General features: G+C 41.4%; 1 protein-coding gene across 1 annotated transcript in view; it reads right to left on the reverse strand.

Moving 5' to 3' along the window:
- Nucleotides 1-27,161, reverse strand: part of MAN1A1 (mannosidase alpha class 1A member 1) — a 286,634-nt gene that overhangs the window by 195,829 nt on the left and 63,644 nt on the right. The window contains exon 2 of the mRNA XM_088480988.1: nucleotides 21,929-22,025. Coding sequence (XP_088337114.1) covers nucleotides 21,929-22,025 — 97 coding nt within the window. The remainder of the gene's footprint in view (nucleotides 1-21,928; nucleotides 22,026-27,161) is intronic.

Genomic DNA, 27,161 nt, shown 5'->3' on the forward strand with positions numbered 1-27,161 from the left:
ATACACACACACATATACATACACGCACATGCATGTATACAGTAAAGTATTGGGGTGCAGCATTTACATCTTCAGTCATTTCAGACTTTCATCAATTATTTCAATTGAAAATTGTATGTGTGCACATCTTTCTCATAGTGAAGTTAATGACAATTATATGGAAGCCAAACATATTTAATGATTTTTCGAGAGCATTAGCCCCTCCCTGTCTGTACTCTGAAGAGAATAAAGTAGTCTGTACATTTATGGGACTTTCCCTAATAATCAATTAAACACTGTCCTGATGTACTGATTATTATCCTTCATTTTCTTTTATAGCGAAGTGCGCGCTTAACCTTGGCCACAGAGAAGATCCCAAAGTGTTCACTACATTATAGTTCTTCCCAAGAGAGGTTTAAAATAAGCCTAGTGAATGTATATTGCATGAAGTGATTCACACACTGAACTGCTCCTTACCATACATGAGGTGCTTAAATGAGGAAGGAAGCTAGCTTTAAACACTAGTATATAAAAGTGCATACTATAGAAAAAAAAATAATAATTGTGCAGTTGGGTGTTTTTATTCCCAATCAGTGCTTTATTTGATTTACTATTAAAATTCAAGGAGAGGAGTAACCAATTCAAATGTAAAAGCAGCATGACAATCAAACCAGGCAACACTTCTGATAAAAAATTGTCATGGCAAGTACCTATTACATTAATATTTATGACTGCCAATCTCATTTCATATAGAAGTAGAGAGTTATCCCTTAGGTCGAACACTATTTTCTATTGTTTAAGTAATTACTATTTTATACTTCTAAGAATCTGTCACATACAATGTTTGTTCTTTTTAAAAGATGCATACAACAAACCAAATGAAAGAAAATATGTTTTTATATTCATGTTATCTAAAGCAGCACAAAATACAAAAAAAATAAGTTTGTAATAACTTTATACATTATCCTAAGTACTATAGGGTAGGGGTTAGGAGCAAAGCAGTCACTGTACCAAATCATGAATTTCTGTTTATATCTTTAACCATTTCCTTCTTAAAAAGGTCCAGCTGGCTTCTAAAAAGGTTTAACTTCCAATTCAAAATTCTCCAAAACAAATAAACAAATGTCTTTTTTTTAATTATATTTGAATGTCCTCATTTTAAAAAAGCAAAAATGTCCCAAATTACATTTATTCTTTGGTGCGTGTTTTGTCAGCAACTGTTTTTCAATTTAGCTTTGGAATCCACAATATGACAGACAGGGAAGGGAGAGAGATACAGCTGCTGTTTATAATTAAAATGCATGAAAATTGGTGATGTCTTCATAGATTGTACCTTTTCTTTGCCATTACACAAGGTCTGAAAGTGATGTGCTACTTCGAAAGCCAATGTTAATATATTAATGGTTTTATTTACTATAGTAATTTATTACATGCATTACCTTCTGCTTTGTAACAGGTTTTACTCTTTTTACGATTTTTTTTTTACTGCTTTTCAGATTAAGCATTACTCATCTATTTAAATATGCGATAATTGATACATTTAATTCTAATAAATAAAAACACTTGTCAAATACACCTATAATTACAACAAGAGGTTTTAATTGTGCAACTACCATAAAAACAATGTTCTGATTGTCTCTAGTAAATAAAATACTAAGGGGCCTATATATCAAAGCTTGATGAGAGATAAAATTGTGAGATATAAATCACTAATCAGCTTCTAACTTACATTTTATAGACTGCATTTGAAAAATGAGTTAGGAGCTGATTGGTTAACACTTTTCCTCTCACAATTTTAGCGCTCATCAAGCTTTGATACATAGGCCCCTATGTGTGTCCAAATGTTTTAGGTTAACCCAGTTATCCTCCAGAAGTTAGATAGAGCAGCTCTGACTGCTGAAATTGGCAGGCACACTGAAACATGCAGGCAATTTATTGAGCAATGACAAACACCCCAATTCAGCTAATTTGATTGAAAAATGACTAATGCTGGCCATACAAGCTCCGATTGTTGTGGCAATCCGCCTGATAACCACGGATCGCCCTGAAAATTGGAGCGTGTGCAGGTGACCAAGGGTTAAATATCGCTCGGTCGGGCATGCTGGATTGTCGACAGAGACATTTCCTATGTTCCTTCCCATAGAAGGAACAGAGACAGGTCTCCTACCCTGGGGGTGGAACACAGTTGTTGGGGCTAATACACTCTCTCACTGTGTATGCCTCGGACAGAGCCGTAGCTAGACTTTTTGGTGCCCTGTGCCAGAAAGAGCATTGGTACCCCCCAAATTTTTCAAAGGGACATAATGCACCCAAAAAAGGGGAATGGTCTCATGGGGAAGGGCCAGAGAAGAGATAGGAGAGGCCAGGAGATGCTGGGGATGAAATAAAAAGAAGCTACAAGTGAGAATGATAATAAACAGAGATTTGACAGGCCCAAACAGTGCCCCCTGACCTGTGGTGCCCTGTGCGATGGCACCGGCCGCACTACCCTAGCTACGGCCCTGGCCGCGGACATCTGCGGGCTGGCAAGCTGCCGGATAAAATATCCATCGGTCTGACAGGCATTTTATCTGGACATGTATGCCCAGCTTAACAGTGGTATTTATCAAAGATGGAAGAGATAAAATTGTAAATACTAACCAATCTGCTCCAAATTATTTTTTAAACACAGCCTGCAAAATGTAAATTGGAAGCTGAGTGGTTAGTACTTTCTCACTCACAATTTTATATTTCTCCCAGCTTTGATAAATACCCCCCTAAATCCTCTTTTGGTTTTGTTATAGGATCAGCTAAGATTCTAAAACATTAAGCCCAAGAAGTAAAAGTTGAGGGGCAAGGGGTGGGTGAAATCAGAATGAAGCTGCTGGTGTAGTAGAATGCCCAGCTGAAAGCATAGACATATTGTATACTACATTATGAAAAAAATAAATTAAAAAAATGATATCTATCTTGACAAAGATCCGTGTGTGGATGAAAACGTTGATGGGCGGACTGTGTTCCTCAATGCTGAAATAAAGAATATTTTTTTGCTACTTCAAGTCTGGTGAGTGCAACCTAAAATAAATATATATATATATATATATATATATATATATATATATATATATATATATATATTATTTTATGTGTGTGTGTATATATATATATATATATATATGTGTGTGTATATGTGTATGTATATATATATATATATATATATACATACACACATATACACACACATATATATACACACACACACATAAAATAATATATATATATATATATATATATATATTTATATTTCAGGACACAAACTATACATATTCTGTGGCTGTCTACCTCAAGTCTCCATTTCACCTGATTTTAATCAGCCACAGAACCTGTGCAATTCACATGTCCAGAATTAATGGGATAATATGGCAAGCCTATATGTATCTCTCTCTAGAATATATAAATAATTGATTCTAGCACCCTGCACAACCTGTGCAGTTCCTCTTTCCTGCCTGGGGTTTCGCTCTCCATGCAAACTAATACCTGCTACCGGTGCCCTCACTTATACAACTTAAACAATTTGTTGTCACTTTTCCTGGCCACTCCCCACCACCATTTTGTGCCAGCCGACAGAGAGAGAGAAGATGCAATGTGAGGTTGTTTGCTGCCAAACGATATATCGTTAACGATTTGCAGTCGTTAACGGCCCATCTATATCGTTTGAACAATCGTTCCATGTATATGCACAATATTGTTTGTCCGGGAGTGTTCAGGCGTTCAAGGGAAACTGCTAACGAGATTGAACAGTTACCTACATCGTACCATGTGTACCCAGCTTTAGAGCGGACATTCTCTTAATATGCATTTGCTATTACGGACAATTTTGGGTAAAATAGGAGCAAGTTTGTTTTTCAAGCTGGAAGACCATGTATGAAAGATTTTTTTTTATTATTTATAAAAAGGGCTCTAATGTATGGTAAATTCTAAAAAGGTGCCAAATCTTATTAGGGAATTAAAATATTTAGAATATATTCTAAAATCGGATCAAATAACTTATGGTTACATATTTATAATAAGGAATTGGCTTTACTGAGGGGTATAAACTTGGCAGATTTTGTTAAACTCCCAAGAAATTTCTAGGAGTTATCAGAATAAAACGGCTTAAAAACAGAATAGCTTCCAAAATCCTGATGTTTCTAGCAGTATAATGTGACTTTCCAGAGAAAGACAAAAACTGTCTTCGCACTTCAAAAAACCTGACGTATTCAACAAACAGGCAAACCATAGGGCAGCAGACAGAAATACTGGTGTTTCGTCAGAGGTCAGCAATTATGCTGATAAATTAATTTCCACAGTAAAGAACAATTGGCAGAACCATACCAAGCACAGTTCTCTCTTCACTGACGTCAACTAAACAACACAATTTAAAAAAACTATTTTCACACATAATTTAGAGCAACATGCTTTCTTTTCTTTCTTGTGAAAAAAAAATGACTTACATTGTCTATCGTAAAGGTTACTGTAGATATTCTACACAGTACATGTAAAAGTTCTATTTCATTCGCACATTTAGTTTCAATGGGCTTAAAATTAAACATAAAACATTCAATCTAGCGGTTACTTAAAAAAAAAAAAGTAATTTTTACACAGCAACAGGTTTTTAGAGTCAGGTGGCATTTAGATTACAGACTTAAGTTTGGGTGCAATATAAAAAAACATATTGCAGTGTAAAGCAAAACCTAATTGACATGTCAAAAAATACATTTGTTTGCATTCTCCTTTTTTCTAATACAAACCATTAGGCTGAATACTTGACAAATTATTACAAGATTTTCTCATTAGTCAAATTTGATTCATAGGACCTTCCCATTGACTAAGTAGGACAACTTAGCATCACACTAAACTTTCTTCTTGAACATAATGAGTGATATTAAGCTTTTAGGCGAGTCCTCACACTACCTGCTCAGTAGTTGTAGTTTAGACAAAATCTCCTCCTGCCTAAGCTATAGAGTGACATTGATTTATTTTACCACTTCAGAGGCATGTTTGTGTGGGATCATTAAAGTGGGTGAGCACTCAAGCAATGCACTAAAAGTAGATAAACTTATACAGAAGTGGAATCACAGAAGTACTGGCTACAAACCCTGAAACAAAATGTGTTTCCAAACTTGGAGTTCTATACAGAGAGGTGGTGATGTTTTCTTTGTGTTAGTCATTTCTTTTAATGCACTCCATCACATTTTGACAATGTGCTTAAAGCATTTGTTCCACATTTTTACTCTGCGCTGATTTTCTTGCCTGTGGTAATAACATTTGTTTATTGTAAAACATCCATTGCAGGCAGGATTCCTAAAGCTACAGGACACAAGTAAAAACCCTGTTAAAATGACTAATACACAAGCAAAGCATGACTGTACACACTTACAAATGTGAGGCTGAACAGCAAATACCTAGACAAGTAATGAACAGTATTCAGCAAAAGGCATTAATATATGACAGGATAGCAGAAAACAGATTTTCCTATTTAAAAAAGGGGGGACAATTACATGTGTGGCAACAAAACATTTCTATTGAGCTATTATCACCAACATCTTGTTTACTTTTGGTTTCAGAGTATACCAAGTGAAGATGCCGCACATCCTCCTATCCTAGAGTCAGCCCTTTTCCATTTAATGTGACTTACATGTCTGCCAATTCTGATAGAAGAAAATAATAATGAACAAAATATGACACAAAACATTAAATTAAACCTTCCTTACTTCGTCATTGCAAACTTAGTTTAGCATTGGCTTCAGGATTACTCAGATTAAAAAAAAAAAAATCTTTATTGTTCAGTATAGATTGAATAGATGAATCAGTAGCAGGAAGAAAGGAGTAATAATGCCACTGTATAAGTCATCTAGAATACTGTGTTCAGTTCTGGAGGATATAAATACATTAGAGACAGTACAAAGAAGGGCAACTAAAATGGTGCATGGCCTACATCACAAAACGTACCAGGAAAGACTAAAAGATCTTAATATGTATATTTGGAGCACAGAAGGGAAAGGTGGGACATGATAGAAACTTTCAAATACATCATGAGTTTTAACAAGGGACAGGAGGGAGGCATTCTTTAAAAGAAAAGTACTAGAACACGAGGACATGCACTGAAACTGGAGAGAGGTAGGTTCAAAAGAAATTTGAGGAAAAATTACTTCACAGAAAGGGTAGTAGATACGTGGAATAGCCTCCCGTCAGAGGTGGAAGAGGCTAAGACAGTAGAGCAATTTTAACATGCTTGGGATAGGCATAAGATTATCCTTACAAAAAACTGAGGACCACATAGGGTTGAGGTAACCAAAAGGTAAAAAAGGGCAGACTGACGGCCGATAAGAACTACTTGGCCTATCTAAATACTATGCATCTACAGTATATAAAGGGATTTTTCGGTGTTCCAAATGTATATTATTTTTTTTTGTATTTGCATTGGCAATGTAAGACTTTCATTACATGTAAAATATATGCGTTTTAGAAGTTTTACACTGGCTACACACTATGCAATCCGTCTTACGATATATTGTTCAGGAGCGGACCGGAATCGCACAGTGTATATGCCCGATTGAAAGAGACTGCGGGTCAATTCATCGAATCGCAGCCTAGCAGTTGGGACAATGAGAATAACGACGCCATGCTGCTACATGTAGCATGGAATGACACTGTCATACATCGCACCATGCAGTGTGTACAGACGGTGTGAAGTATTGTTCCAGTGCGTTGCTCCGTCGTCTGCGTACACAACCACATAGTGTGTACCCAGCTTTAGTGTATTATCATATTAATTGCATATTTATACTTTGTATTGTAGACTTTGTTGTTTATTGTACCTGTACTGATTACTGAAGAATGAACAGAATAAAACTTAGGGGAGTGTTCTTGGAACGATTGACCAATTATCCAAATTAACCTAATTTCCTAAATAAAATACAAAACATGAAATTTCCACCCCACAAACATTTATACAAAACAGAAGAGGCACAAATAATATAGCTGATCAAATAAAAACATTACTTTATAACAAAACCCATTTATTAGATGTTCAAATGCATTTTAAAATTATTCATTCCCTACCACTAGAGGGCAGCTGTAAAGAACACATTATCCTGTACACTGCGAACATTAATGAAGATTTGGAAAATTATGAGTTTAGTTTGGTATAGCAAAGCTTTACATTTGCAATTTGTAAACATTCACTTAAAGATGTAACATGGCCAACAGAGAAACAGTGTTTGATATGCAATGAACTGCACATTAAGCAGATTAAATAATTAGGAGTTTAGGTCCTTTGAATCTTTTTAAAAAGAATCACTTAAAAAGTGACATATACAAACTGAACAGGTTTCAAAGCTTCAGAAACCATAACATTAAGATCTTTTATGTAAGGATGTTTTTAGAAGTGTAAATCTGATTCATTAAATACACAGATCAGACTACACAATAATGCATCCTTCAATCAAAGTCCTGATGTTTCTTGGCTTTCCAAAGACGTAGGTAATGGGGCCCATACATCAGCAATGGCAAAAATAAATCAATTCACAGATTACACCCATATGCGTCCATACATTGCTGCACACTTGCCTACTCCCCCAGAATGGCCGGGAGGCACCCCCGGCTACCCGGAAAAACAGGCAAGTCTCCGCACATTTAGAAAAACTTTGTATGTTATACTGTATACATGTACAATATGGAATATAAGTATTCTTTGTGTAATTGATATTTGTACTTATGTAAAGATAGATTCAGGCTAGTATACAATAGCATTTGCAAAAGATCTCAAATGGAGATAACTGCACTGATAAAGATTAACTGAATTTGCTTTTATAAAAAAGGAAAGACTGATAAATCTCATTTATAGGTGGATCCTTATTGAAATTGCAGGTTTTGTGATGTAAAGCCTGAAATCCAGAAAGATCATGCCAGATTATCTCAACCTTTAATGTGATCTTACAACCAACATGTGGGAAAACAATTGTGTGCATTCTAAGTGAAACTTATTTTCCTTTTCTCTTTGAAAATTAAATAGAATTTTTGATTGAGCACCACAATTAAAAAAATCTAACATCATCCGCCCTTGCTGGGACCTCACCTGTCCTGGAAGATCGTGTGCAACTCCCAGATCTAATCGTTCATGGGAAGTACAGCAGTTTGAGATTAAGTCCCACCTGCTGTTTATCGTACATGTGCATCTCCAGGTCCAGGTTCCCGCTGCCCTCACTCTTTTTTTCATCTAATTCGTGCTACCATTGACAGAGCAAATATGCTGGTGTGTGGGTTGCTGCTGGTCGTCTGGCATGTCTTCACCATATACCACCTCTGGGAATGGTAGAGGAAATGTGCATAGACATCAGCTAGCTCTCAAGGCTTCTGGTCAGTGACATGGGTTGGTAGCCACCAATGCCAAGCGCACAGTGAGGCCAGACATTACAAGCCTTTCAAAAACCTACATAGCCATGTAAATCTGAAACTAAGCCAGCATCCCCAGTATTCCAAAATGCTCCATTACAGTTCTGCCATATGTCACAAGCAGTAGGTGAAGTTGTATGAACGTGTATGTCAGGGCTCCTATGGTGTAGGAATACTAAGTGTCCCCATGCCTGCCTTGCCTTGTGAACAGGGACATGGCGCGGCTCACTGCGCTTAGTTTGCCCCGAGAAGGCTGGTGTCACCATTGGAGTTTAAAATTAATTTCAGTTATTATTTTGTCTAGGGAAACACACACACTCAAGACAAGGAAGTCCTTGTTAATATGGAATAGAGCAAGGGATCAGGGCAATGTGGTGGATAATGAGAAGAGGTTGGCAAACCGGTGAGTACAGTTTGAGGCACCACAGGGGATGCTAGATGAACAGCCAAGTACACATGAGAGAAGGGGCTTTATAAACAGTGTACATAGGCAGCGAGTCTGGTATAGGCATTAATGTCACATTCACTCCACTGTTCTAATAAAATTTATGTATAATGCAGTCGTGTTGTGGTAGCACACCTGTTTTATAGAGGTTGAAGTGTTCCACTTACTGTCTTATTCCTGCATAACTGCACCTTACGATTTAAGTCACTGTCACCAAAAAACAAGAACAATTTTGCAGAAAAAAAGTGAAAAAAAAAACAAAAAAACACTACAATACCCTGGATGTATAAGTGTGCACAACCCTAAAATTATACTTTGTGGGAGCATCTACAACGTTTATCATAGCAGTGTCTTTTTTGAGAATGTCTCTTAACCACTTGACTATAATTTAAAAGAAAAGGGCCAGGCATATGCAGAACATGGGAATTGCTGTCACGTGTAGGGAGCTACTAGTTCCTGACATAAATTACTGCAGCTCCTGTATTGTTGCCATAGGCCTCAAGGTAGCCATCCTGATGACAAGACAAGTAGAAAACAGCATACCGTATATACTCGTGTATAAGCAGAGTTTTTCAGCACATTTTTTTGTGCTGAAAAAATACCCCTTCGGCTTATACTCGAGTGAAGTGTGTAGCGCTGACCGGACGGAGTTCGGTCACCGCTACACAGCACAAACACACAGCCGCCGGAGCCGGCAGCTGTGTGTTTGTTGTAATCAGCAGCCGCTGAGAGTCTGTCAGACTCTCATCGGCTGCTGCTGCTCCCACCGTGGGAGCCATCTTCCGGCTCCCGCAGTGGGCAATGGGAGAGACGTCATGAGTAATGACGTCTCTCCCACGCAAAGCGGCCGGAGGAGCTGTTAGCGGCGGGACCGGGAGCAGGGGTTTCAGGTAAGTGATTTTATTTTTTATTCTGATTACGTGTCTCTCTACTGGGAGGGGGCAATTACTACAGGGGGCATTAGCAGGGGGGAATTATTACAGGGGGCACTAAAAGGGGGGATTACTACAGGGGGCACTAAAGGGGGGGATTACCACTGGGGGCACTACCAGGGGGGGATTACTACTGGGGGCACTACCAGGGGGGGATTACTACTGGGGGAACTACCAGGGGGGGATTACTACTGGGGGCACTACCAGGGGGGGATTACTACTGGGGGCACTACCAGGGGGGGATTACTACTGGGGGCACTACCAGGGGGGGATTACTACTGGGGGCACTACCAGGGGGGGATTACTACTGGGGGCACTACCAGGGGGGGATTACTACTGGGGGCACTACCAGGGGGGGATTACTACTGGGGGCACTACCAGGGGGGATTACTACAGGGGGCACTAAAAGGGGGGATTACCACTGGGGGCACTACCAGGGGGGGATTACTACTGGGGGCACTACCAGGGGGGGATTACTACTGGGGGCACTACCAGGGGGGGATTACTACTGGGGGCACTACCAGGGGGGGATTACTACTGGGGGCACTACCAGGGGGGGATTACTACTGGGGGCACTACCAGGGGGGATTACTACTGGGGGCACTACCAGGGGGGATTACTACTGGGGGCACTACCAGGGGGGGATTACCACTGGGGGCACTACCAGGGGGGGATTACCACTGGGGGCACTACCAGGGGGAATGACCATTTGCTGCATTTTCCACCCTAGGCTTATACTCGAGTCAATAAGTTTTCCCATTTTTTTGTGGTAGAAGTAGGTACCTCGGCTTATATTCGGCTTGAGTATATACGGTAATTTCAGCAGTGTCACTTTTGATGACAGCGTTCATATGGTACATGTGTAATAGTCAAATCATTTCATGGAAGAGGATAAATCTGTACTGGTTAAAAAAATAAATAAAGGACACAGCTTGTAGTCTCATCGTTCTACTGAAAGAAAGTCAACAGACCGTGTGCTTTTATTATTATTGTCACAACTTATTTCATTGTCATTTTAAATTAGTTGGATATGTTGATGTCGACATTCATGATGTCAACATGAGAATGTTGACATGGACATAATGCCGATATTTATTATATAGATAGTGATGAAATGTCAGAATGTAAGAATGTCGACATAACATCTCTGGTGGCACAGCAAAGACTTGCCTGCTTCAGACGGCTGCAGCGGTGGCTTCCGGGTCAGACCTCTGATCCTCCGGCGTTTGGCTGAGTATTTCTCCCCTATCCCTACTCTTCGTGCATAACCCTCCCGCAGTCAAACCCTACTCTGTCAAAGTCGACATTGCACCTGTTGACATTCTGAGAAAGTTGACACGTTGCCTTTTAACAATGTTGACATAACTAGACGTTATGAATGTTGGCATTGTCACTGTCGACCTACCTTTTACATCAATAGATGGCAGTATAGTCATTTAATCATACAAGTAATCATTGTAAAAAGAGATTTGTCACATGAACTCTTTCGAGATGATAAATAACAGTTAGATATAGGAGGCAATCTGTACCAGTTACTTTAATCCCCATGTACATTAATATACTGATCATGCCGCTCTTAGGTTATGAGACAAATCAATTGTCCAGAAATAGAATAATCTTAATACCTTTAATAAAATATATAAAAATTATAATTCCTGGTTGAGCTCCAAGTATACCAATTCAGTCACAGAGATATATTGTTTGATTAAAGCATAAGCCACACCTGTGTAAGGAAGCCCTTGCATATATGCTCGGTGTCCTATATTCAACAAGTGGCATTTATTTAATAATTACTTATAAAATTGTAGACTAGACTGAGTAGTCCTTGAAGAGATTTATAAATATAAGATCAGTAAAGAGAATAAAATATTTATGATTAAATGTTTCCACTTAAAGTGCAATATATTCAGCAGTACTGTGACACTGTTAATAAAGTGTGCCCCTGACAGTGTACAATATGGAGAGGAGAAGGAAATTGTTCAGAGCCTCTAAAATGTGTCACACTGTTAAAGACAATGCATCCAGTTTGTGTTCCAAGTGAAAAATCCTCCAGGCCAAAAGTACAGTAAACATGAGGAGACATCTGCAAACAGGGATCACTTCCTGTTATATCAATGAATTGTGCAATGCAGTGAGTGCTTAAATAACTTGGCCTTCGCTTCCAGAACACTGATGGATGAATGTCCCCTACAACATAGAGGCATGTTTATTCTTCTGAAGGCCTCAAAATGACTTAAAATGTAATTAGCCATGATTATCTCGCCGGCGTGAGTCATTGTGGCAGTGGGCGCACTTTACGGCTACCCGAATGTACTGATTTTTGTTTACAGCCCAATAGAACTGCGCGCAAACTTCCACGAATTTGGGCTCAGATCGGGCTGAACAAGGTGCGAGGACTGTCCGTTGCCGGCGTTTTAACGACGTTGCAACGGCAGCTCGCACCCTTCGCGGCTAATTGGATTGACCCCTATAAGTCCAACCGTTTGCACACCTTCTCCGATTCTTAGGCTATAACAAAACTTCTGCAGCACGTTTACCAATATTACTAGTTCAATTTATTCATGGCAGTGTGCAATAATGAAAAATATAGAAGATAAAAGTCTTTAAAATAATTAGAGATACTATTTGAGGGGGGGGGGGGGGATTCCTCATTACTTAAATCATTTTTTACCAACTTATTTGCTCAGTTGTAACTTACTAGTAATGGACCCATTTATTAAGCTTGTAACACAGGAGATCATTTATCTCCTGGTTACAATTTTCCCCCGATAGTGTGTGCCGTCCCCAGAGTGGGGACTGAGCAATTATGCTATTCATCAAGTTCCGAAAAAGCTTTATTTTCAGAACTTGTGTTTGTAACTGTACTCCATCTGGAGATCGCATACAGCACCCGAATATCTTCACAAGCTGCAGTTTACATGGCAGCTCGTTCCAGAGAGCCATCTTTTCAGATCCCTCCCCGATGTCTCTACACTTGCTGTAGCTGCAGTAATCAGCCAGAGAGCCCTCCTCACTCAGTCGGGCAGACCCATAAGCAGAAGTCCACAAGCTGCCTGAGAAATGTCCCCGTCAGCCGGCCAGAACCAGCAATATGTCCCTGTCAGCCGGCCAGACCCAGTGGGGTCCACGCAGGCTGCAGCGATCTCCCTGTCAGAGAGTCCTTTTGAACCAAGCTGAGCAGACCCAGTAGCAGAAATCCGCAGCTGCCTGAGATATGTCTATCAGCCAAGCAGGGTACATGGACAGGTGCAAAAAGCCAGGGATGTGGCTGTAGGTATGTGCTGGGATGTGTAGAAGCTGGTGATGCTTAGCACACTTCCGAAAAGTGGTCTCCGTTGAAAAAGCAGCTTTTCAGAAGTGATAATTTAGTAAAGTAGGAAAGATGAATGCCCCTAATATACTCGCTGGGCTCATCATACCTCAAATTTTTTTCATGATGAATAAACCCCTTGGAGAGAGATAAATCAGAGAAAGAAAGTCCCAGACAATCAGCTCCTAATGCTGGGTACACATTGGATGACATATCGGCTGATCAATTGAACGGCTGATATATTTGTGTGCGCGTCGTCCAGTGTGTACAGCCGATATGTATGTGAACGCTGTAGTTCTCAGACATATCCTGTCGGCTGTGCAGCAGCGCCGATGCCAAATATATCTGCAGATTATCGGCTCATCGTGATATTTGTACGGACGGTCACTTGCTGCAGAGACCGCCAGTGACTGACATCACAACTGGGCGAGCACATGTAAATAAATGCTCGCACAGCTGTGACGTCAGACACAACTCATCAGGCCTATAATTGCTAAGTGAGTATGCACTTACCTATCGTAAGATAGGACGGCGGATCGGCCGATCCGCCGTCCTAGTGTGTACCCACCTTCACTCACTTTATAGGCTGTGTTTGAAAAATGACAAGAGCTGATTAGTTGGTATTTTCTCTCTCTCCAAGGCTTAGTACATCTACCCCAGTGCCCAACTGTTTTCAGGTCAGAATATATGAATAGTTTCACCCATTTACATGGCGGAAAAACAAACCATAAGTGGAGAGAAAAATTGTGAACCTACAATATTTTTACTATATGCTTATGCAAATAGCATCTTAGGACAAAAAGAAATCAAGTTCAGTCTTTAAAGGCAGTCTATAGCACAGGTTCTCAAACTCAGCCCTCAAGACCCCAAACAGTACATGTTTTCCAGGTCTCCTCACAGAATCACAAGTGAAATAATTAGCTCCACCTGTGGATTTTTTAAAATGTGTGGGTGAGTAATGACTACACCTGTGCACCTGCTGGATGACCTGGAAATGCGTTACATGAGGAATGAACGGTCTGCAACGGGGCAGGGCGCCAGACCATAGAAAGGGCAGTCGTATGCACGCCCGAAAAGGGGTCGGGGGCATGCCCAGCACTTACGGACATGCTGGGCTGCCCCCAAGCTCTCACCGCACTGTGAATAGATTTCATGCACATGGAATCTATTCACCGGCGGTCCACAGGTGGGGACGGCACCCGGCAGACAGTTTCAGCTGGGCGCTGCCATAAGGGCAGGGCACATTTTGCAGTTTTGAAATAAGATAAAATATGTTATAATACATGTGGCACACAACCATCACCTCTTTCCTTTGTGCAGAGAAAAAGACCGCATTGCTGCAAGTAAATCTGATCATGATCATCATCAGAGGACTGAAACGAAAGTCAGCTAATAACAGCAGACTGAGTGTGCACTGATATCAGCAGACAACACTACTTTGGACATTTGTGTAACAGTTGTTTGGCTTGCTTGCCTTCTATAGAATTAAAAAGCTGCCCAAGCTATATGTCTAACTTTGTAGGTGCAATATACACAAAATCGGTCTGAACTGGATCTCAAACATGTAAACAAATGAATTAGTACGTATGGTTGCTCTTTAAGGATTTTGTGTGTAACCTAAACTACTCAACGCTTTTAGTAATAGTCATTGCACAACATTTTCGTATATATTTGAACACGAACATACTAAATTTCTTGTATTTAAATGGCAATTATTAAATGGGAAAAGTAAATTAAACACTACCACTAAAAATTAACCAGTTATCATAAAATCTGTCAAATAGTCACAATGTATTTACATGCGCATTCATTTATACTGGAGTACAAGGATGCAGCAGCTGCGATCTTAGAGGGCGATTCAATTCAGCAGGAGTTTAATAGCAGCAGGAAGTTGGTTCTGGAGCTAATCAATTCAGTGCGCTGTTAGGTCGACTAAAGGACTTCTTCTAAGTGTGCGAGTAGAAATCAGACTAGAGTGCCGGCCATGAGGCTATTTTCCAGCTTAGTGCGTCGCTAACAGCCTTGCAGGAAGCCTTAGTCGAAGAATGCCGGTTCTCGTGACTAAACACCCAGGTTAAGTCGCGAGAACCAGCATTCTTCAACTTGTAATTGTCAGACTAAACAGTGTGCTGAACTGAAAAGCTCCGTACCCAAAACTTCCTAGCGCAGTGGTTCCCAAACTTTTTTGAATCACGACGCCCTTGAGTAACAGGATTGATTTCACAGCACCCCTAAGCCAAAATTTTGGGAACCATCGTCCTAGTGCTATTCAATTCCCGCTGAATTGAATCACCCCATTAGAGAGCATGGAGAGTAGGCAGGTGGTGGCCAGCCTACAGTTATCAAAGCCTAGGGGCTGTGCACTGCAGCAAAAGGATGCTTCCCTGTATATCTATGCAAGGCGCTGCCTTCTCATCACAGCACCCTTGGCGGGACCTGTCTGATATGCAGCTGCTTCCTGTGCACTGCTGTGTGGCTGCTGTAGGAGAGGGACAGACTCAACACAAGAGATCTACACCAGGAAAATACGTAATATATGCCATTCTCCGATTAATTTGAAATGCAACAGATGTATATCTGTGTTTAACGGAGGGCCTGATTCAGCAAGGATCGCAACTGCGATTATGCACGCAATTGGCAGATTGTTGGGTACTGCGTATGCGCAAACCAGCCACTATGCAGACCCATCGCATAGTGATTGACAGGAAGTGCCATTTGTAAGTGGTGACTGAGGAAGGGGGGTTGTCATCTAATCGTAGACGTGCCAATGCGTTCGAACACCGTTGCAAGGGCGTGCATAAATTATCCACTGCAATGCCATACGCAGCTCAAGTACACAGTGCATGCGCTGAGGTTAGCAATTCCTGCGTAAGGTGTGACCTTGTGCAAGTGTGCGTGAGGCTCAGATTGTACTCCATGTTACTGATGGTTTCATAGTCTTGTTAAACATTACGGATGTGTGTAAGGTAAAGTGGGCATCCTTATGTAGAGTTGCGTTGGCACAGCGATCGCAATGGATTAGCATATCATCGCAGTCAGACTATGTACGTGATCGCACTTGCATTCCATAGTATATCAGGCCCAGAGTCGGAATCTGTATACGAAGCACAATGGAACTTGGGACCTCATTCAGAGCCGCTTACAAAAAGCGAGCGCTCGCTCTGAATGAGGGCAGCCGCTTTTTTATTTTTAGCCGGCCTCCTGGCCGCTCGCTAAAACTGTGGGTGACCACCCACAGCTTTGTGAGCGGCCAGGTGATGGTTGCGATCGTCACGACCATCAGGCTTGCGACAAGACCCTTGTGGTAGGGTCTCGTCTGCCGCAAGCCCCAGTGAACTTCCTGCTCTAATAGAGCAGGACGTTCACTACTAGTAGGGCCACCCACAAACGGCAGGCGTTCCTTCAGGAACGGCTCCGTTAAGCCACCCCCCCTCCCCGCCTACAAAACGGGGCGAACTGTCGAACAGACAGCCATCCCGTTTGTAGCAAGCCCCGGAGCGAGTGAATTTCTCAATCGCTCCGGGGCTTGCGTGCGCAGTGCCCCGCCTGTGAACAGGTCTGAATGAGGGCATTGGTGTAGAAAAAAGCCGCTGTATTGATGCACTTCGTATACAGATTCAGACTAAGTCATACACAGATATACTGCACAAATGTCATCAAATTAATCATTGCAGTCTCATGTAGCAGTTTTGTCGCATCGCAAACAAGATGCATTTTCGGGCAAATAAAATGCTTGGCACGAGGCCAGTCGCACGGGACCTAGCTGTATTGCAACCAGATGAGAAAACGCACAACCTGATGTGGTCGGAAAAATGTGACCATGCCAGGCAAGTGGTTAAAAAAATGGAGTTATGGTAAAACTTACCCTTGTTAACTCTTATGGGGTGTGTAGTTGGTAGGAGTCAACCGTGCACCAAACAGTTAAAACGTATAGCTCCCAGGATGAACTGGCTCTCCTCCCTATATATCCGGCCCCCAGTCACAGGCAGCCAGTATTGTAAGCAAGCCCAAGGCAGGAGAAGGAGAGAGGAGAAGGAACAACAAAATACACAAGAAACATACACTCACATAAGATGAGGGAACCAGTGACCGAAAGAAAAATACCCAATGAAGCCAGGTGTGTCAGGGTGGGCGCCCTGTGGACCCTATTGACTTTGAAGAAATAGAGTTAAGAAGGGTAAGTTTTACCATAACTTCATTTTTTTCTTCAGGGTCCATAGGGGTCCGCAGGTATTACCATGGGGATGTCCTAATGCTAAGGGTGGGAAAGCTCCTGAGAAGAGAGGAGAATCCTGCTCCCAAAGGAAGCATCCTGAGGGGCAAAAAGTCTCAAAGGCAAAAAACCTAAGGAAGGTGTGGACTGAAGCCCACGTGGTCACCCTGCACAATTGTCTAGCAGAAGCGCCACGGCAAACCATACATAAAGGACCACAAACCGGAACCACACACTCTTCAATAAAAATGAAAACCCCGGGATACCACTTATGGAGGAATCGGTATGAAATACCGCCGGACACATGGCCGGCGGTTCGATTCCTGGCAGCGCCTGGCCGGCAAAAGCAGAGTTCCCGGCAGCGGAAGCCCGACAGCGCTGGAAATCCCGATCGTCGCTAAGGTAAGTATAAACTAACTTAACCCCCTAAGCCTTCTTAGGGGTACCTAACCCTAACTTCCCCCCCAAGTGACTAACCCTAACCCCTCCTTCCCCGCTGCCTAAATCTAAGTCCCCCGGGGGGGTGCCTAACCCTAACCCTCCCACCCCCTAGCCTAACCCTAACCCTCCCAGGGGGGGTGCCTAACCCTAAGTCCCCCCCGGGTGCCCTAAACCTAACCCTCACCCCCGCTGCTGGCCGCTCGCGGCGCCCGGCAACCCTTCAATCGGTCTCCCGGCATCGGGGAAATGACAGGCGTCTAGATATAGATGCCGGTCATTTATCTCACACCCGGATAAAGCAGTTGGGAAGCCGGCTGTCGGGATACCGGCAGCCGGCTTCCCGATTGTATACCCTTACAGAAGGTAACTATCCGGGTATTGAGGACAGCTCTGTCCTAGAGAAATAAAAATAAATAGCAAGCACCCAGATACACCTAAGATCATAGGGTCATAACTGCTGGGTGAGCACCCTTAAAATTAAGAGTTCTAAGCTCTGTGACAGATGCATGCTGAGGAAAATTCCTCGCCCCGAGCATCATCCTGACCACAGAGCTAGAGAAACTTTTTGCTCCTAAGATGGATAACTGAAGAGCCACGCCATCAGATGACAGACGAGGGAGGTCCGAGTACAGACAAGAACCCTGTGTTAACAGGTCCAACCGTAGAGGAAGTGGAAAAGGAGTGTCTATGGAGAGACTCCATAGAACAGTGAACCAGTGGCGCCTGGACCAGGCTGGAGCTATGAGTATCACTGTGCCACCTTCCTGCTTGAATTTCCGGAGAACCCTTGGGAAGAGGGAAATCAGGAAAGAATTATGCGAGATTGAAGTCACACCTCACTGCCAGAGCGTCCATGAAAGCTGCTGAGGGGTCTCTGGTCTTGGACCCATACCTGGGGACCTTGGGACGTGAGGCCATGAGGTCTACATCTGGTAGTCCCCATTTGTCCATCAGGATGAAGAGCCCACTCTCCGGCATGTACATCCTGATGGCTTAGGAAATCCGCTTCCCAGTTGAGGACTCCAGGGATGAACACTACAGAGATCGCCGAAAGTCAATGTTTAGCCCACATTAGAATGTGTGCTACTTGCCGCAGTTCTGCCAGACTTCGCGTGCCTCCCTGATTGTTGCGGTAGGCAACGGTGGTCGCATTGTTGTACTGGATTTGGACCGGCCTGTCCTGGAGAAGGTGTCGCGCCAATGTGAGCGCTCTGTACACAGCTCGAAGCTCCAGAATGTTTATGGGCAGGCGACTTTCCTGAGTTCTCCACCGTCCCTAAAAGGAATGATGACCACGCCCAATCTGTGAAGGCTGGCATCTGTCTTGAGAAGTTCCCAATCTGGAATCCAGAAGGGGTATCTGTAGCCACCATAAGATGGAAAGACTGATTGTCTGGTACCGAATCAGATGATACTGTCCGTTCCACCATGACTGTTGGCATGACACAGGACTGATGGTAGCACTCACCTTTCAGTCTCCGGACAAGCGTTTATCCAGATGGCCCAATCAATCTGAAAGGGGAATCAGAGAAAATAACTTTACCTCAGTCCTCAGCAGTCCAATCCCTGTACCTTTTGCAGAATATAAGTCTGTCCCTGATATTCTTCCTTAAGAGAAGTGGCTTCTTTGCTGTCCTTAACACCAGGCCATCCTCCAAAAGTCTTCGTCCTGTGTCATGCCAACAGTAAAGCATCCTGAGACCATTCAGGTGTGGGGTTGCTTCTCAGCCAAGGGAGTGGGATCACTCACAATTTTGCCTAAGAACACAGCCATGAATAAAGAATGGTACCGAAACATCCTCCAAAAGCAACTTTTGCCAACCATCCAAGAACAGTTTGGTGACGAACAATGCCTTTTCCAGCATGATGGAGCACCTTGACATAAGGTAAAAGTGTTTACTAAGTGGCTCGGGGAACAAAACATCGAAAGTTTGAGTCCATGGCCAGGAAACTCCCTAGACCTTAATCCCATTGAGAACTTGGTCAATCCTCAAGAGGAGGGTGAACAAACAAAAACCCACAAATTCTGACAAATTCCAAGCATTGATTAGGCAAGAATAGGCAGCCATCAGTCAGCATGTGGCCCAGATGTTGAATGACAGCATGCCAGGGCAAATTGCAGAGGTCTTGAAAAAGAAGAGTCAACACTGACTCTTTGCATAAACTTAATGTAATTGACAATAAAAGCCTTTGACACTTATAAAATGCTTGTAATTTTACTTCAGTATACCATAGTAACATATGACAAAAAAAGTCTGAAAACACAAGCAGCAAACTTTGTAAAAACCAAAAAAAAACAAAAAACTTTTGGCCACGGCTGTACACCCCATGGTAATCCCTGTGGACCCTGAAGGATCATACAGAAAGGCATGCACATAAGCAATATATAACAGCAATTCTCACCTCCAGTCCTCAAACATCCACCATAGGTCATGTTTTGATGATTTCTCAAAATAGGAGCAAACTAAGGAGTCAACCCTTTTCCATGCGATTTTCTAGCGGGTGAGTGTCATCGCGAGAATGAACGCGCTTGACGGCAGCCGGGGTTCGCTTAAAAGTGCTCGCAGTCCCATTGGGCTCCGAGCAAAATTAAGCGATCTCTGGCTCGAAGCAAGCCGTGAAGTGCCAGTCCGTTGCAATGGCACCCTTCGCATGTAATAGGATTGACCACCCTAAGGGTATTCTCACACTGCAGAACACTGCACACAAACACTAAGGGGCATATTCAAATGGGTGTGAGAATAGCAAAAATCCCGCACCTGCAAGGTTTTTTCCAGCAGGTGCAGGATTTTAGCTATTCAATCGGGTGCAGGGTTTTATAGATTGAGCGCCGGGAGGTTTTTTTCCTCGCATCTCCAGAGCAAGTCTGATTTTTCCTAAAATCGTTAATTTTAGGAAAAATCAGTTGGAGACCTCCGAGAGATACCCGGGCAGGTAAGCTTATTTTTCTTTTACGCGGCTCAGAGTTTTAAGAGCTGAAGACCCCACAACCATATTTTTTTTTAATTGGATACCGCGGGTATTGGGAGCGCGTGCATACCCGCAGTACTCCAAAATTGGGTGCAAGGTTTTTTACCTCGCATCAAATTGGCTATGTCCCTAATACATGCATATTTATAAAGTGGTGTGGTAAAATTACAAAATGATTGGACACAAAATCACATGACCGCACACCTCCCAGCGTAACCGCACACGTAATGTACTTCCAATTGTCTCTCCAGAAGTGTAACCACATAAGTATCAGAAAAACTACTACAAAGAAACTGCTATAGAGAAACTATTCAGAAAAGAAGCACATCACTGACAGTATACACATTTTTGACAAAATAAATCAATTTAAGCATTCTACTCTGAGCTTTTTTCTCCTCCTATTATGTATCACCATACATCATTCTCCACATATAAACTATTTTGTCACAACAGGGGCCATATTATAAGATCGATATATCAGTCTTGGGTGTGTGGTCACGCTCTTATATACGCACTCCTTGGGCGGTGTATCTGAGCGCTAACGCACACCCAAGAGTGGTATATATCATTGTGACGTCATTACTACTGAGGGACTCGGCCGGCTTGTCCGCTTCCTCTCCTACACACACTTCTGCGGGATTCTCCATCCAATTTAAGGTGAGCGCATTTACGTGTATGCCTCGAAACGTTAGCTGCGTATTTATTATGACTTAAACACAGTTTGGAAATTTGAGTACCGCTGCCCTTCTGTATATGTGTAAGAAATAAATATTTATCTATCTATATCTATCTATATATATATATATATATATACACACACACACACACACACACACACACACACACACACACGTGCTACTATAGCTCCTCTGTGAAATAGGTCCAGACAGGATAGTTTTGTTTTGTTTTTTTTTCCACACGCATAAATGAGCCTTGGGTGCCCATGATCCTGTCTCTGGTTGACCGGTTGTCCTTCTTTGAACCACTTTTCGTAGGTGTTAACCACTGCAAACTGGGACCACCACACAAGACCGGCCTTTTTGGAGATGTTCTGACGTTGTTTAGCCATCACAACTTGGCCCTTACATTGTTAGCACACATGTATATACTGATACTCATAAAAAAACTTACATTCTGCAAGTGAATTTTGCAAAGTATGCAATTATCTTGTCAGTTCTACTAAGTTCTACTGTGACTGACTAAATGTAGTTGATGTTACTTACCAAATAAATTACTTGAATGCCCTTGTTTTTGTACAGGTTTCAGTTCGTTTAATCCCCATGCATATCGTTTATAATTATCCCAGGCAAATTTCATCATCTGCAGGGGAAAGGGAAACCAAAAGGTATTAAAATACAATTGTCAAGTGAGAACCTGTGGCTGTATGCAATTCTCTGTATACGAAAATAAATTTCACAAATGACAGTTTTCATGTAGCACCTCTGTTACCATAATCCGCAAAAGGTGTTGTCAACCCCCTTTAAGTCAGAATATACCCTATGATATGCAAAGAGACTACTGTAGAAAGGGAATTCATTTATATACCAGGCATGGCAGAGAATGAAGACAGACAGCATAAAGTCTCAGCTCTATTCTGTGGGACCATCATCAGGTACAGTGTTTTATACATATCTGCCAAACCACAGTTTAATATCACACAAACAGAATAGAACTATAAAGGCAGTAAAAATATCTAGGAATGCAATAAAATATAAAATGAAGAATACTTAATGGACATGTATACTTTATATTGATTCATAAAAGAATGGGAACATTAAAAATAGACAATGGCTAACAGTCTCATACCAGGCAAATTAATCCCTTCTGTACATTAATAAAATTACAGATTGTATGTGTACTCACAAAGAGTCCCCACTTATTCTGTTACAGAAAATATAGTAAATTTAACCATGTAATTAATATGTGGCTTCAAATGTTAAAATACACACTATATACATATTTATTGCTGCCGCGCCCTGTGGTGCACTCACCATCTGAGTGGTGCTCAAGCTGTCATAACTGAGCACCCCAACTAGAGAGAGGGTGAGAGTACATTCTCCAGACCACTATCCTGCTGCTCAGAGTGACCTAGAGATACTCCGAGCAGCAGAACAGATCCCACGGAACTGTGGGAGAATACAAACTGTCTCTACCCAAACCATGCTGGAGCCGTTAACAAAGAGGAAGGCGTGGGTTGCAGTGCAGGATAAGTACGGCAAATACCACCCACTGGGCAAGCCCTCAGAGACTACACCGGCCGCATGGCCCTCTGTACGGCCCTGACTTTGTATATAATATTTTTCTTTATCCAGTCACCATATGCGTCTCCACCGTCTGCATAAAAGTTCTCAAAAAACTAACAAAAAACATTTAAATGCATGAACTTAGACACTACACACCTGCCAAAACTGTGCAATTGCATAGTGAATTGAGTAAGATGCATACACACTATGCGATGTGGTCACGATGCGATATCGTGTCAGATGTCCCTTAAACTCTCCCCAGCAGTCCCGGACACGATTCGGTGTTAAAAACTGTCCAATGTGACAAACGATCTATCGTGCATCCTTAACTTTTTCCAGTGCATCGTGTCCCAGATTGGCAGATCTAGTCTGCAGCAGGAAAGATCTGAAGAAAATGCGATGCAAGACCAGCGGACACACGCATCAGCATCGTGAGTGGACACTCATGATTTGGACATATTTTACACGATTTGTCGTTCCGATGCGTCAAAATGGGTGTGATGTGCCGCCAGACATCACCACTATGCCCATCTGCACTCATTACCCCATTTTACGGTGTACTATATTTGCTAGTTTTCCTGCATCTCTTTTCTTGCAAGTAAAAAAAATTAGCAAAGAGGTAGGTCTTGGAGTGACTTCATCCATGTGTCCCACATAGTGCCGAATTGATTCATGTCCCCCATTTTAGATATTTCTTTGGTGCACATAAAGACTGTTTAAAACTCCATAAAAAAGGTCTTTATTTTTAGACTGAAAACGCAATTAAAAAAAGGACCCATTTGACTATTATTAATGGGCCAAGCACAATCTGTGTGCTGCCCAACTGCTCCAGCAAAAATGAAAACAAGCCATGTGTCAGAATTAACGAAAGTTGTGTTATACTAAACTGCAGGACATCTGTAAGGGGTTACTTATTTAGCCTTCTCTTTGTTCAGATCCTATTTAGTAATACAAAGGAGCTCGAACGTTCCTGTAGTTCTCCTTTTGTTACCATTACCAAGGCAAAATAATAAAAATAACATTTTTTTTAAAAAGAACCACCAGTTACGCAAATAATTTATGTTAACAATACATTACATTAACGAAATGGGGGTAGAAACAGGAGAGGCTAATTGTGAAATGCTCTCAATTATGAAATACTGTCAGCATGGAAGAAGGCTTCCTACTGCTTAGACATGCTCAGAAACACCAGGTACAATATAAGCATGTAAAATTAAAAGAAAGCCTTTAGTATTCAGAAATAGCTCAGGTCTATAAATGTTTCAGTATCCTATGTCTTCATTACAAGTGACCAATCCAGTCCCTCTTTATATAACGTCCTAATAAAAGGCATAAATAAAGAAAAGGGTACTTTGGCTCAAGGTGTAATGTTGCCAGGTTATTCACACAGCAATTTGATGTACAGCAAATTTAGTAATGTATTCTAATTTATAGGCTTTTTAAAAAACTTAAACAGTTCACCTAAAAGTTATAAACCCAGATATATTATTTTGTTTATTTTTAATGGCATGTTTTGTAATAGGGTAACTATTTTATAGCAGGATATCCTGGAAAATGACAGTCTTCCCTTTGTAAAACCTCTGGGAAGGAGATCAATATGACTGCAGAGTCTATCAGCTACATTTCAGCACCCAAGCCACTTCCTTAGGAGAGGGTCACTTGTTCCTAGTCAGTCTTCTCAAAGTACATACTGGCAGAGTGAGGAAGGATGGGGGTATGGGATTGTGCTGTGAATGAGCATGCTGAGAAGAGGAGCATTTCAAAGCCTCTCTGCCTACATCATATGCAGGGCGAGATGAACAATGGGGTGGATGGAGCTACAGCTCCAGGCCTCCACATAAAAATAGGCCCATCATCAGAATGATGATCAGCTGCCTAGCAGGTCACACAGTCAGTCATAAATTAAAATTCCAGTTTTCTCACATTCTCAATTATGTATTTTCTATGTTTATGTGTTTAGGGAGACCTTGGGGCTGATAGTATATGGGTTGTAAACACGCACTCGGCTCTGGTCACACACCAATACAGCAATGGTTGCAACCCCCCCTTCTCAGTATGGGCTCTTCTCTTGAATATTTTCAGTCCCAGGCACATGTGGCCCTTAATCAGGCCCTGAAAATCGTTATCTTTCTCACATCACAAAGGCAGTTTATGATTTAACAAGTCACACGGTCAGTATACCGAGGTGAAAAATAATCTAAAGTATCTATAGTTTATTCATTTAACATTTAGGATAAAATAGGCATACCTTACATTGTGAGGTGTCAAATCAGCATGTACTGTTGATAACCGACCGTTCTTTACAAAATGGTGACCTTTCTACCAAAGCTGAGTGACATAACAAAGGCTGTTTATGATGTAACAAGTCACATGGTCAGTATACCAAGGTGAAAAATCACCTCCTGCATGTATTTTGCCATTACTATCTATATATTTACAATGTATTTAGAATCTATTATTTAGGTTAAGGCTTACATTAAGCTTACATTCTATCTGGGTAAAATAAGCTGACAGAGTCAGTAGACATTAACAGTTAAAGTTGATAACCTCAATAGCCTGATCATGTGACTTGCTATAGAACTGTTATCACATCCTACCTGCATTTCAGATTACAGTAAGCATACCTTACATTGTGAGATGTCATATCAGCAGATACAGTTAATACCTGACAGTTCTCTACAAAATTGTTACCTTTCTAAAGCTGGCCACACACTAGACCAACTTGCATCCAACCAGTCAACTAGTTGATTGGTTGGAAAATCTGGTAAGGTATGAAAACAAATGACAATCAGCAATTTGCTCCCAAACCCCGGAAAATGGACAAAAACTGTTTGAACAAATTGTTTAGATCCAACTTTTATCAAACTCATCTGACGACCATTTTCATCTGTTTTCTGGCATTTAGGAACAAAAAAATGATCATTTACTCCCATGTTACCAGATTTTCATTCCAACCAATCATCTAGTTGGATGAAAGTTGGTCTAGTGTGTGGCCTGATTAACAAAGCTGAGTGACATCACAAAGGCTGATTATGGTCAGTATACCAAGTTAAAAAACCACTTATTACATGCATTTTGCCACTGCTGCTATAATAAATAAATATATATATATATATATATATATATATATATATATATATATATATATATTCTACCATTTAGATTAAAATAATCTTACACTACACAGTCAGTTGGCATATTAATAGATCATTAATACCTGACAGTTCTATAGCAAGTCACATGATTAGCCTATTCAGGTTATAATCACATCCGACCTGCACTTCACCACTGCTATCTAACATTATTTTCAAATATAACATTTAGGTGAAAATGAGCATACCTTACATTATGACATATATCAGCAGACAGTTGATAACTGAGAGGTCTCTACAAAATATTGAACTTTCTACCAACGAGTGACATAACAAAGGCGGTTTATGATGTAAGCACAAGTCACATGATCAGCATACTGAGGTGAAAAATCACATTTTGATGCATACTGCTATCCATATATTTGTAATCTATCATTTAGGTTAAATTAATTTTAAGGTGCACATCCACTAGCAGACTTTGAAACGACTGCACGATTATGACATTGTCATCATGCAGTCGTTTCACAGTCTGTGCTTTGCCAACACTGATATTCAGTGTAGGCACATCAATCATCCCCTAACATGCTCAACCTAACGTTGTCAGGTTGACCAACATGTTCGGGCAAAAGCGCGCATCGCTGGTCGTTTCCGATATTGATATGCGCGATTTGTGCCAGATTACTGAGCAACTGCACGATTACGATGTCGTAATCGTGCAATCGCTCAGTACTGACGAGTAGTGGGTATGCGGCATTACATTACACAGTCAGTTGGCCTATTAACAGTTACAGTTGCTAAAAGTTCTAAAGCAAGTCACATGATCAGCCTATTAAAAGGTTATGATGCCAGATTAGTAATGGGGCAAACGGAGCTCCAGCTCCAGGCCTCCACATAAAAATACGCCCATAATCAGCATGTTGATGACCAGCTGCCTAGCTGGTCACAGCCATGAAACTAGAAGTATTAAAATTGTTTTTCTAGTTTCCTCACAAAATTATGATTTTTTCTATTTGTATGTATTTAGGGAGACACTGTGTACAGCGTATACACTATCAGCCCTCACAGTGCACTGGTTACAGCTCCTCCCCTTCTCACTATAGGCTTTTGAACATTTACAGCCC

Source organism: Taudactylus pleione, unplaced genomic scaffold, assembly GCF_031769625.1.
Source record: "Taudactylus pleione unplaced genomic scaffold, aTauple2 ptg000259l, whole genome shotgun sequence".
NCBI lineage: Eukaryota > Metazoa > Chordata > Amphibia > Anura > Myobatrachidae > Taudactylus > Taudactylus pleione.